We start from the raw sequence: 13,061 nt of genomic DNA on the forward strand, positions 1-13,061 counted from the left end.
AAGGCAGGCTGTGAGGAAGCATAAAAATATCTGCAGGAGAAGTGACAGAATCTGTTATCTTTAGTGAGGGAAGAAAGTTTTCTGCTGTGACAGAGTATTAGGTTTAAGAACCAAGGAGAGACCAAGCAGTGAAGAGGCTTAGAGGTAAAGGCTTGAGCTTTTCTCCCAATCCCACAGAAATATTTATAGTATCAAAACATGTGTATTCAAGATGAAAAATTGAAATCTGAGGAACAATGCTTTGATGCTTTTTAGCTGGTGGGGATCTTGAAAAAAAAATAATTGTGTTTGACTTCATTATAAAAATAAACTGTAAATTCTCTCTGCTTACCTCATGAATGATCCCCCAGGGCAGCTGGGGAGTCAGGACGTTCCAGCTTTCATTTAAATGTCACTTTTCATGCTGAGCCTGAGGTGCCACATGACTACCACTGCAACTTTGGGCACACCAGTGAAATTGCCACTGAGAGCTGTTGTGCAGGTGCTGTATAATCCCAGTTCTGGTCTGTACTTCCAGTTTTGTGGTGCTCTGGGGCCAGCATTTTTACCACCCGTGCTTTGTGCATGAGTGAAATAAGAGAAGGAAAGATTTTATTGGGGTTGTAATGTTCTGGTGGGGATATGCCCCAATACCCTTTATATAAGAGCTGCTCCCACTCTGCAATTCCATCAACTGAGCATGAAATGTATTTTTACTCTGTTAAGCTTATGTTTAAAAAGGAGATAATTTTGAAGCAGAAAGCCAGAAATTATCAATTTGAAAACTGTCAAAATATTTTTTTTTCAAAACATTTTAAAAATAAAAATATCCTATAATGGGGTCTCTACTTCCTCTGTGGAAAATCTCCTCCTTGTGAACTGATATTTTCCAGTTGAGAAAATATTAGCTTCATTGGAGAGAAAAGCTGGTGCTTGACACAGTTCAGAGTGGTGAGAAGTGAATAAAGAAGTAATGTGGTTAAAGTCTAAAAAGGAAGTTGTTCCTTGCAGGACAATTAGATTTAGGAAAAGGCTAAAGAAGCGAGATCATGGTAGCTGGTATGAGATGCTCAGAGCAAAGAATTTGGCAGCTGAGAATGAGAAACAGATTTTTTTAAATTGTATTTAATGGAGTCAGAAGCCCATTGTATGGGTCTAGAAGAATGAATCAGTGATAACACCTGAGCTACCAGGGCTGGCTTCTTGGTGTTACTGTTGTGATAGATAAAGGACAGGATTTGGGAGAACAGGGTAAGATTTACTGGGAATGATCAAGAGCACAGGTTAAGAAAAGTTACAGATAGATATGTGAATATCTGTATTATTTATCAGGAAGGGAGGCCAAGGTGTGAGATTAGATCATGAATAAAGTTCTGCATTTGTAATTTGTGTATAGATAGGTACTTAATCAGACCAAATCCTGTATGGTTATCTCTGCAGCAACAATGCTAAATCTTGCTTGCCCAAAAGAACAGTCTCTAAAAATTATTTTCCCCTTCTTTCTGTTTTTATGATGTATAGGGATGGCAATACCATAATCAATCCCCTCTTGACTCTGCTTGTGGATGCTGTAACTTCATATAGCATCATAATTACACACTGAACACCTCAAATTTTAGCTTCTTACTTAAAAAGTTGAATTAATGGGAGCAAACAATTCCCCTTGGGCTTTACAGGAGAGACAGGTTACAGAACATGTTGAAAAGAAAAATGTTAGCCAGCAATTCAGTCATAATTCTGAAAAGGAGTTTCTGCTCATAAAAAAAAAAAAAAGGTTGTGTCCCTGATCTTCCTGGACACTGAGTGCCCCCAGCTCTCACCGTGAAAGCATTTAAGATTAAGCCCCTATTGAACCGGCTAAAGCAAACACAGAGCACAGTCCCTTTGAAGTTCCATGCATGGTTCCCAGTGCTGCACCTGCCCTCAGCTGTGCTCATTCTCTCTGGAACAAGAACTGCTAGTGTCTAATTTGTGATGGGAGATGTGCTTTTGGGGGGAGGTGCGACCCCTGAGTTTAGCTTTGCTTTGACAAAATGATTTTTGTCATCTGCACTCCGTTATTGTATGGCATTCGGCACAAGTTCCATCAGTGTCGTTCTGGAGTATAGCTTGTGGGGCATTGAAAGGGGAAGGCTGGAAAAAGGGAGTGAAGTTTATTTGGAGTTGGGACTCAAATTCCCATTCAGAGTTTAAGTGTCTGCACGCTTGCAGCTGTGCCTGGCAGCCCTGAGACTGGGATCACAGAAACGCCCAGGAAAGCAGGCATGACTGGTTATGACCCCTGTAACTCAGAACCATTCAAATGGCAGATTGTGCACTGAACAATGCCTGGCCTTCACTGAAGTCTTACCTGTGACATGTCCTGCAGTTTCTGAGTGCAATCCCATGGTTTTTCCCGGTTTCCTGTAAAGCAGGTTTAAATTCTCATGGTTATTTTCAGGCACTAGGGAAGCAAGTTGCGTGAATGAGGCACCACATCCAGCTGAGCAGACTTTGGGAAAACCATTCAGCAGACTTCAAGACAGATGAATCAAACATCCTGGCTTTAAAAACCTTACATGGAGCAGGTAAGTCACTGTTGGAATTCACATGTCAAAGCAGAAACATCCTTCCCCAGACCTGGGAGACACAGTCTGTTCCTCTTTAAATCTATGCTGTGTGCTGCAGTGCTCTGCATTGTTGCCATGGCAGAAATCTCCCCATAGTAATAACCTCTTTCAGAGAAGGTTAAAAAGAGACAGTGCACATGCTCAGAAATGCTGTACTTGTTCTGTTCGCAGTTTGCAGCGGCCATTTCAAAGAGACCGTCACAAAGACAAGAGAGAGATCAGGTACTGATATTTTTTTCCTTTGTTAGAGGGGATTACTTTTCTCTTTCATAGAAGTCCATGCACAGATCTGTCACCATTCTCAGTTGCACTGCAGAGAGAGACCACCCTTGAAGCCTGTCATGATTATTCCTTGCAGATAGCAAATTCCCACAGAATAACTAAGAGGCACTAGTTAGATGTGGCCTGAGGTGATTGCTGCTCTTGGGGAGCAATTATTTTGCAGCAGGGCTCACATATGAAGCTGAGCTGATGCTGGGGTGGGTGATGTGTAAGGTACCCTGAAAAAGTTTTACAGAGTATCTGATTTGTTTTGTTGGACTGTCCTAGCACTCATAGTCAACTATGAGAATAGCCTCTGCTCCTACTGACCAGGAGGCTTATGTCTTAGGTACTTTCAAAGGAGGCTGGTATTATCTTAATTTACTGTTACTTGGAGACTCTGCTTCATCCTGTTGCAAAGCCTGGTGTCTTTGATTGTACTTGCTTTGATTGCAGATCACCATTAATTAAAACAGAAAACCCAAGCCACTTGCTATGATTTTAATCCTTTTATTTTAAGGATTGTGGAAATAAGAAAAAGGATCACATCAGATCACTTCTGAATAGTGGGAGGGATAGGAAGCCCACTTCTGAGGTTATAGAACTTACATTATCAGATCTATTTTTCTGGTGTGGGCCCAAATATATCTTTGACCCTACATGTGCTTGTGTGTTTCTTGCTTTTGAACCATGCCCTATTCTTACATTTAGGTTGAGGTGCACAGGAAGGGGATGTGTATATTGCTGCTCCTTTCCTAGGTAAATTGCTGGTTTGCATGTGCTGCAAGTGTTCACACACAATTTGCAGCTTCAGATTAGTTGTGTCTGAAACGGGATTGCATATATTGAAGAGCAAGCTTGTTCTATTCTGTGCTTGCGGCAAGATGGGGAAAAACCTCTCCTTTCCTGCCTCCCTCTATTGCCCTTCCAAATGTGAAACACAAGCTGGTTTGGGGAGTGCCATACTCTTGCATTCAGCACATGCAGATTTGAGGTCCTTACGCAACATCTTTTGCTTAGTATGCACTGACTTAAAAATTAGGAAGAGACAGAATGTTGTCCTGCTTTTCTGGGTTCAGCTAAAGAGAATTTTCATGTGGCTTTTATTGTGTTGCTACAACTTAACCTTATTTGATTCTTTCTTTCTTTCTTCCATTTGAACATACAGGAACAGAAGTTAAAATTGGCTGAACTAATGACCACCCTAGCAGTTTGCCTAGCAGGATTCTTGGGGCTTGGATTGAAATCTGTAATAGAGACTTGCAGTTTGAGCCAGTCCAAGTTTCCCATATTCCCTCTTGATCTGAAAAATCTTACCTGTTGGATCAAGAAAATACTTCATTTTAAACCTGTGTACTTATCAAAAATTTTACCTCTGTATGAAGGGGAGGTGTTACTGGACCAGACTGTACCTATGTTCAGGGCATGGTGTGGCCTGGCTGTAATCTTCAGGAACAAATGGATGGCTGCAAATAAAGGTCTGAAGCCCAGATTAGGAGGGGAAACAGAAGGTCAAACAGTTTTGATGCATTTACCATTAGAAATTCTACCTATGAATTTGTGGAGGTTTAACAAAGTCTTTTCCTTCAGCTACTTTTATAAAGGAGTAAGTTTTTATGATCAGTGTGGTGCGTAGTTAATGATAATGGTTAGCTTTATTTATTATACGTGTGAAAAGATGGTGCATCAGTAAAGCAAGTGGGTGGGTAAAAACTTAATTTCCAGGTTCAGGTCTGTTTCAGCCAGCTTTATAATGCCTGCAGTTTTTATCTTGAAGTTTAACAGTGAACCAGCTGTCCAGATTCATGTGCTGGACTGGGACTGTGCAGTTATAAAAAAGATTGGAGTCACAGAGCAGGTAAAGCTGCTGGCATCCTGGCTTAGCAAATGAAACCAAAAACTGTCTAGGGACTTCTGATCTTCTCCTTCATGTCTGGGGACATTCTCTCCCAGTTGGGTTTTATGTGCACTGCTGGAAAAGTACAGAGAACTTCTGTCCGTGCTTTAGATATAATGATTTCTTTTTCCTTTCAAAGGAAGACTGCCAATGTTTTAGCCATCAGGAACATTAAGTTCATTTTAACAAAACCTTTTATCTGTAATGTTCCTCACTGACTTGTTCATGTCTCTTGATAAACAGAGAAGCACCTATTCCCAAGATGCTGGCACCCTGCCTTCTGAGAAGAGTGGTCTTTACAGTTCCTTTAGTTTTTGTGGTTGCACTGCTTCTCACGGAACCTGTTAGATCTGATCAAGAAGCGGGAACAGCCATACCAGCTGAAAGTATGTACACCCTACAGTCCTCTCATACAGCTTGTACTGTAGTTTTAATGTTGCAGGACTTCATATCACTGTAGCTCGTCCAAATAATTCAAACTATTTTGGACATGCCTTGCTTATGACATTTCAAAATCACAACTTCATAGCATACCAGTGCTGCTTTTCTCCTGCATCCAAGACTCTCCACTTTATTACCCTTGTCTCCTGCCTGTTGCTGTCTTGCTTGTCCCTGAAATCTGCCACTGTTCTGTACCTTTTCTTTTGTACAGCCCTTTCATTGGATTAGCTCTTTCTATGCCAGGAGTCACCCTGCTTGCTTTTCAGAGGCATTTTTGAGACTTGCTTTTTTCAACTGATATTGACTCTTCATTGCATCTTTCATTCTTGGTAATGTCCACTGTATTAAAGTCAGTAGTTTTTATAAAAAAAATTCACAATCAAGATGCCAAGAAGGCACACTTTGTCAACACTTAGTCTTGCAGCCTTCCACCACCTAATTTTACTTTGCTGATCTGCGTTGAGTTTAATTTACATCATAAATATAATGGCAGGTCCTTGCATCAAGTTGTTGAAGTGGAAAATGCTGTCCTCTCCTTATGTCTGGTGCACATATAATAACAGCAAGGTTGGGTGGTGGTACAACAATGAAAGAGGAGGTCTGTGATACTGTTCAATGTTTATTTTTAAATCTCTTTGTTTTTCTTTTTTTCCTAGCCAGTTAAAGAATTTGGCAGACTCCTTTCACCATCAGGCAGGACTCCTGTCTGCTGGTTAGTACACAGATCATGAGCTGGAAGCTCATACTCCAACTTATCAGAGGCATGTAGAAATCAGTCAAATATCAAGTGTTTGCAAAATAGGCTGACAGACACTGCAGGGCTTTCCGACATCACTCTATGTTTCATCCTTTCTTCCTTACCAGACCTCAAAGAGCAAACTAAACCTGTGCTCAGAATTTCTCACTTGCACAATATTTCCTATGAAGTCAGAGAGCTACAGGAACTGAGAAGCAGATAAGAGCATATGTAGATCCTGATGATTCGAAGACATTTCATCATGTCTATATTTGTTCCATCTCAGTACTGCTATCTGTTAGGGCACAGCTTTGTGTTACATGATTATCAAGGCAAAGCAAGCCTTGTGACCTTCAGTCTGGATATCTAGATAAGGAATGCTACCTTAAACACTGCAATTAGTCCAGAATGCAGCAGTTCTGCTGATCAGCAGTGCCCACTAATGACAGGGCATTGTGTTTATCTGTTGCTTGCTTCACCAGCTTTGGACAAACCTGTATCATATTCAAAGTTAGAGGCTAAGTGATCTGTCTTTGTGATAATGTAGTCAATTTCATTCCATTAGCTTTCTATTTAGAGCTTAGATTTGTGAGATTAGGAGACAAGATTTTTCAGGGAACGGGTTCATGGTTTCAGAGGTAATTTCTGAAAAATCAGATGATGAGGTTGAAAATGTGCTCAGGGTTGGTGGAGCAAAAGGAAAGATTCAAGTTATAGGTTTCATGTTTCCCCACTATGAACTGTGACAAGAGAATGACAAAGGGAACAGCAATAAAGGAGGAAGAAAATTTTTAATGCAAATTTGTTGAAGTAATTCTTTTGTCATTGAGAGACTGGGTGGACCATCATGATGGACCATTTACAATAACCTGGATTGTTCAGGAGTGCATACATCAATACTCTGTGGACTCTTTTCTGTAGCTCTTCCTCATACTCAAAATCACTGTTTATTCCTTCTACTTAATACTTCATGCCATATAGTCATGATTATCTACTAAATGCTCTACTAAATGCTCTCCTAGGTCGTCCCTGTGTTGATTGCCATGCATTTGAGTTCATGCAGAGGGCTCTGCAGGATTTAAAGAAGACAGCGTATAATCTAGACACACGGGTAAGGAAACATTCAATTTCTTCTTTTTTTTTTTTTAATACGGACAAAAATCCTTCAGATAAGACTAGAATGGATTTTGCACAAGACAGTCAACTGTACTGTCCTGTCTTCTAAGGTGAGGCTGGGTAATGACATTTCACCTCTCTATGCAACGATCTGTGGAATTCTTCTGTCTTGGGCTATCAGGGACACTAGGAAGCTTAGGAAAGACTGAACTCAGCAGTCCTCAGTCCTCTATCCTTCTCTTGCCAAGTTACACCCAGTAGTGCTGCTATTCTCATTCCAAATGCTGAGCGCACACCTTTGTTTTTATGTTAGGGGGAGGAAGGTGAGAGCATAATTTATATTTATTACCCAAAAGGAGAGAGCCAGCTCAAACAAAAAGCCTACTAAAACAAAATTCTCCCCTGCACATGCTTTTACCCTTGGGGAGAGGCTAAGGGAGGAAACATCATCTTGTAGACACTTTTCACATTGCTTTGATTCCATAACGATAAAAAATGCCACAAAGTAGAACAGCATAGGGAATGAAACCGGTTTGGCTTGCAGTCAGTGTGGAGAATTTGCCAAGGTTGGTATCTTCCTTCTGTGAGGGAAGTTGAATCTGTCTCTAGCTACTGCAACCTGCCATCTGTGACTAGCTGTATCCCAGCTGCTGTCAGATAGCCGTGTCTCAGGAGGGCAGCTTTTTCCCCACCTCCTGTGTACCCTTTAGCTGAAGTGTTATATCTACACTCTTGCACAGGTTTTTCAACAGAAGGCGCTCAAAACTTTTTTGCTATTCTAATCTGTGGTCAAGGTTGTTCTCAGTTCAAAGCCTGCAAACCAGCATCTTTGAAGAATGGGTTGAGGTAACTCCAAGCAGGGTCCATGACGTTTAGGTGAAAATGCAGGTGCAAGAATGAAGATGCCTTGAATTGTGGCAAAAAACCAAACAAACATTCCAGCAGAACCAGATTGGTATGTAGCACATTTACAGTTAAACAAAATCTGTTGAATGATTATGGGTCAAATGTATTTTGGGCTCCTTCATGAAGAAACCTCATTAACGAATGCATCTCCTGAGCACTGTATACAGCCCAAACAAGATGTTCAGATTGTGCTGTAAAGTAGTTCTAGCACACCTTTTCCTTCTTTTACAAACCTTTGAACTTTTAACCAGAATTTCTACAACTTTATTAAAAAAATATTTCAACTACTAAAATCTTCTCTGGTTGTCTGGCTGTGGCAGTGACCTTTACGACACCTACAGCTTGCAGACCAAGAGAGAAGCTTTATAAAATACAGATATCCAAAGCAGGAGTAGCAAAAAGTGCCCCAAAGATAGCAACTGTATTTTAATACATTTTAAAAAGTAAAAATAAAAGACAGCCAAGGAGAGGAAATGAGGATACAAAAAAGGTTTGGTTGAGAGGAATGTCCTGTTATTGACTTTCACATCTGTAGATTTGACAGCAAGCCTGAAACTGTGGCTCCATGATATAGTCTCACCAAAACAAGCCTATTGCTTCCTTATATATTTAAAATCTAAATTATTTAATCCCTATTGAGATCCTTCAGTGCCTCTGGACTAGGACAGGCCTATTCCAGTCATTAAGCTGGGAATTCTGCCTACATCTTCAAAAGACACGGAAATATTTAATAGTTGAGGACTTCTTGGAAGCGCCTTCTAAGTGTTTCAATTCTTAGTTTTATTATTCAGCTGTGACCTAATTTGATGCAAACTGGGAGTTTTAAGACAATTGCTTTCAGCCACGTATGTAGTTTACATTTGACTATTTTAGTCTGTTTTGCTGCTTAGTGGGGCAAATGTTTCTGTCCCCGAAAATACAATTCCTTTTGTTAATATTCCCACTGGAGACACTAATTTCCCTGAAAAACTCGCTTTTGTTTGCAGGCAAGATTTTTAGATGATGACTAAGCAGCTCCTAACTGTGTTGGAGGGGGAGGGATTCCCAAAAGCTTAGAGAAGAAATTCCCATTTAATGTCTCCTGCAAATCTCACCCTGCAGTTCTGTACAGGGGAAACCATATAGTTTTATTGCACAACTCATGAATTTTCACACTTAATTTGGCTCTCTGTTGACCTGCATGGTGTCTCACAAAGCAAACTGACTCTATCATAGGTCACATAACCTTTTATGGGGGCCATAGGCTATATCTCCTTCCTTTTACAAGACTAGACATGCCTGTAACCTACACTGTTACGATGATCACTTACTGATTGACAGGCTGGCTGCATTTTACTCCTGCAGTAAGAGAAGGATCACAGATCACCTCTGAGAGGCTGGCTACTACCCTTGCACATTCCAGATCTGTTCACCCCCCTACATACCATTTTCCACCCTTTCGTTACTGCTCGCCCCTTGGAGCAGGCTGCAGGTTGGATTAGTTGTTTTAACAGCAGTGACCAACTTTTCTGGCGATATCTGTGATTCACCACTCAGTGAAAGTGCAGCATGTGGCAGGTGCAGCTCTGATCATGAACTAGGGAGAGGGTTCTTGTACTGCTGAAAGGGAGCTGCTACCATCAAAACCATTCAGCCAGTTCACAGCCAGCTCCCTACTGCATCTAAAAGCTGCTCAAGACAGAGGCCAGCAGGGAGCAGACCATAAAACAAATCCTGTAAAACAAACCCAGTCCATGGGCTACACAGGTCACTGTAAATCTGCACTATAGACACCTATTTTCAAAATTCCAACACATTTTTTCAGAGTTAACCAGTGGACACTGCATTACAACTTTAAGGAGCTCAGGAACTGCATTTTTAGCTGAAATTTATCAGCTTTTTTGTAGGTTCAGAATCTGGACCCTGCCCTGCTTTTTTTTTTTTTTTTTGGCGGGGGGGAAGGCAGTTTTGGGGGTTGTTTTTTTGTTGTTTTTTTTTTCCAAAACATGCCTTAAACCACTAGGGAATAATAACAAATCTCGCTGCAAATAATTTTGTGGTCATGCTCAAAAAACAGTCTGTAAAGCTGTATTTAGTGCCATTCATTTTGTTCTTTATACATTTCTAAACTGTCAATGGTTATTTGGAATGTTCAAAGCACATTAAGTTAGATGTGCCCATGAAAGTAAAAACAAAGGCTTGAAAATGTTATTAAAGATATATAAGATGGTAAGCAGCCTTGCGGGGCTTATCTCCAAAGCTCTTGGCATGCTGTCAAGGTCCCCTATTCAAACCATTGCAAATGGTGTCAAGGAGATGGTGAGAAGGTGGTGACTGAGTGTTTTTTAGGTGATTAGCAAAGCCTGATCAGGTCTTTTGAGTTTTGCAGGTTAGCTGAAACAATCAAAAGTGATACTTGATTTAATATAGAACCATAGAACCACAGGGCCGTGTCTAGTAATTTATCATCTGGGAAAAACACCTGATCAATAGATAGCTTTTCCTGTACTAAGAAGGCAGGTGGTAAGCAGGTTGCTTCAGCCCAGCTCTGCTCTAAGTGCCTTTAGCTGATGTGGGTCAATGGATAACACAGCTTTTAAAATACAGCCTTTAATCACATGGCAATTCCATCTCATGAAAATCATAAAACAGGCAGATTAAGGATGAATTTTGCTGGCATTTAGAGCTGATAGTCTTCATAATGCCGTTTTTTTGTGTAGCTGGTTACACCACACCAGTGGGGATTAATTTGGTGAGTGGACTTCCCACAGCTAGTGTGTCCCATGACAATAAGGAGGAATTCCTTTCTCTGATTAGACTGATTCTCAGGTACATGATAGACAAACTGAGATGAAGATATGATGTTGATGTCAAAAGCTCTGTGCTCCATCATGCACCTACTGAAGCCACAAGTGCTCCAAAGAGCCAGGAAAACCAAAGTGTGTGTGTGCTAGTGAGGAAGGACTCCCAGATTGCCCTTATGCAACCCTGGTGTCCCTTCCCTGGTCCTCAGTCCCTTCTCACACAGGTGGGCTGAGGGGGTGCAGGCCTTTCTGATCATACTCAGCTCCAGCTCTGAGAAGTTCCCAATCCGCCCTCATTGCACCAGAAAATCCCTGTGGGCAGCAATGATCTCTTGATATTGATGAACCCCAGTTCAACTGGGGGACCTCTGCTTTCACCAGTTTGAGACCTCTTTCCATAAGAAGACAGCAATCTCATCGCATGTTTGAACAGTGATGGCTGTATGCCAGCTCAGCATCTATTGTGAATTTTAGGCTCCAACAGCTTATTAACAATAACAACAGTGAAGCAGGATAAGTTAAAACAGAAGTAAATTCTTCACTGAGAGGGTGGTTGGTCACTGGAAGAGGGTTGCCAGGGAAGTGGTCGTGGCACCAAGCCTGTCAGAGTTCAAGGAGCGTCTGGGGAGTGCTCTTAGTCATATGGTTAATTTTAGGTAGTCTTGTGAGGAGCAGGGAGTTGGACTTGATCCTTATGGGTCGCTTCCAACTTGAGATATTCTGTGATTCTATGATGAAATTATGCCTTACTTTCTCTGTATAACTTTCATCAATGAGTCCAGGCTGTAATACTCTGGTTTTTTTAGTCTGTTTTTAAGTAAAAAGAAAATTTCTGACAGGTTTTTGGGGGTTTTTTAAACCTCTCATGAACTTGAGAGCTTATGCTCCAGTTTGTGCAGTTGAAGTAAGATTGTAGGAAAGACAAATAACTTTAAACAAAAGTAACAGCACCAGACACATGCTGAATGTACTAACGTGAAAAACATGAACATGTACCAGACTGAATTTCTCCATGTCACATGAAATATTACCATGTTGGTATGGCAATTAATCACACAAAAGATAAATTATTTTGCAGAGCAGTAAGCAATAATTCTGATTTCTACTTCAGGCCTCATCTCATACAACCAATTCCAAATCTTAGAACAAAAGTAAAATGAACTTTTCTTTGGGAGCTAATTAGTTGTACAGCGCTGACGCTTGTTTTCTGATGTTGCGTTTTTTCCCCCCTCTTATAGACAGAAACTCTGCTTCTTCAGGTGGAAAAAAGAAATCTGTGCGACTGTGTAACTGCAAATCTGCTGAACTGAATCCTGGAGTCCAGCTAAGGAGTATCACCGGTTCAGCATTTTTTAAAATGCAGCTGTATGAAGTACAGCTTTATGGAGTTAATGTTGCAAGCATGTATGCCCCGGTGTAATGAGGAAATTGGTGGGCTGTGTCTTATGTATTTGTCTGTTCTGTTTTGTTTTTTTTAAAAAGTACCTTCTTTTCACATCCACTGGGTTGCCAGTAAGGGCTTGATTCAGTAAATCCGTTACTTGGTATTACAGCGGGGGGAAAATGTACCTGCTTTGATTTTTAAATCAGAGTTGGCCAAGTGTAACCCACAAGATAAATATGGCCGGCAGTGCTCTAGAGACACTTGCAGCTGGTTTTTGTCTCTAATATGAACGTACCTCTGTGGCAACTTGCCCAGTTATATTGAGACAGGGAATTGTGGTCTCTGTAGGCCTTTGCCTGTGTATTAAAGATGATGGAAGTCCTTTCTGTTTGTTGTCTGCACTGTGACCACATTCAGACATGTTGTAGTTCTGTCAGCTGTAATGAGGTATGTGTCATGAGGAGGTATGTGTGTGCTGTACTTGGACCAAAACAGTTTATATCTTAGTGCTGACTTTTCTGGTATCCTGCATAAAAATATTGTCTTCTTTAATTAAAACCTTTAGTTTCTTCCCCTCCTTCCCTGAACACTCTGTTCTTAATCCACCTGTATGTCTGAATAGCTTCATCTTAGCAGGTCAAATGGATATAGAAAAAGGAGAATAAGGGTATGACTAGGCAGCCTTGCCAGTCCCAGCTGTACCAAATGCTGTCACCAGCAACTGCACATCATCTCACTAAAGGAAAGCTCTGTGCAGTGCCAAGAAGGTTCTTCATGAGAGTGCTCCTTATTTTACTTTAGGTGAAACACAGTGGTTAGGTCACACGTATTCTGTCCATTCTGTGGTGGATTGAACTCTGAACATTTTGCTCTTTCCTTGTAGTTGCCTTTAAAAGTTGCTCTTTTTGTTTCAGGCATGAAGAAAGACTTGTGTACCTGAAAGCTGAGA

The 13,061-nt window shown here is 40.9% G+C and overlaps 1 protein-coding gene across 5 annotated transcripts in view; it reads left to right on the top strand.

Moving 5' to 3' along the window:
* Window positions 1-12,494, top strand: part of LOC104048036 (NELL2-interacting cell ontogeny regulator 1) — a 28,487-nt gene extending 15,993 nt beyond the window's left edge. For all 5 annotated transcript variants that reach the window (XM_064448972.1, XM_064448971.1, XM_064448973.1 and 2 more), the window contains 5 exons: window positions 2,420-2,546; window positions 2,760-2,810; window positions 4,990-5,132; window positions 6,946-7,034; window positions 11,967-12,494. In XM_064448972.1, the coding sequence (XP_064305042.1) occupies window positions 5,009-5,132; window positions 6,946-7,034; window positions 11,967-12,038 (285 nt within the window). In that variant the 5' untranslated portion in view covers window positions 2,420-2,546; window positions 2,760-2,810; window positions 4,990-5,008 and the 3' untranslated portion in view covers window positions 12,039-12,494. The remainder of the gene's footprint in view (window positions 1-2,419; window positions 2,547-2,759; window positions 2,811-4,989; window positions 5,133-6,945; window positions 7,035-11,966) is intronic.
* Window positions 12,495-13,061: the final 567 nt, after the last annotated feature.

Source organism: Phalacrocorax carbo, chromosome 4 (genome assembly GCF_963921805.1).
Source record: "Phalacrocorax carbo chromosome 4, bPhaCar2.1, whole genome shotgun sequence".
Taxonomy (NCBI): domain Eukaryota; kingdom Metazoa; phylum Chordata; class Aves; order Suliformes; family Phalacrocoracidae; genus Phalacrocorax; species Phalacrocorax carbo.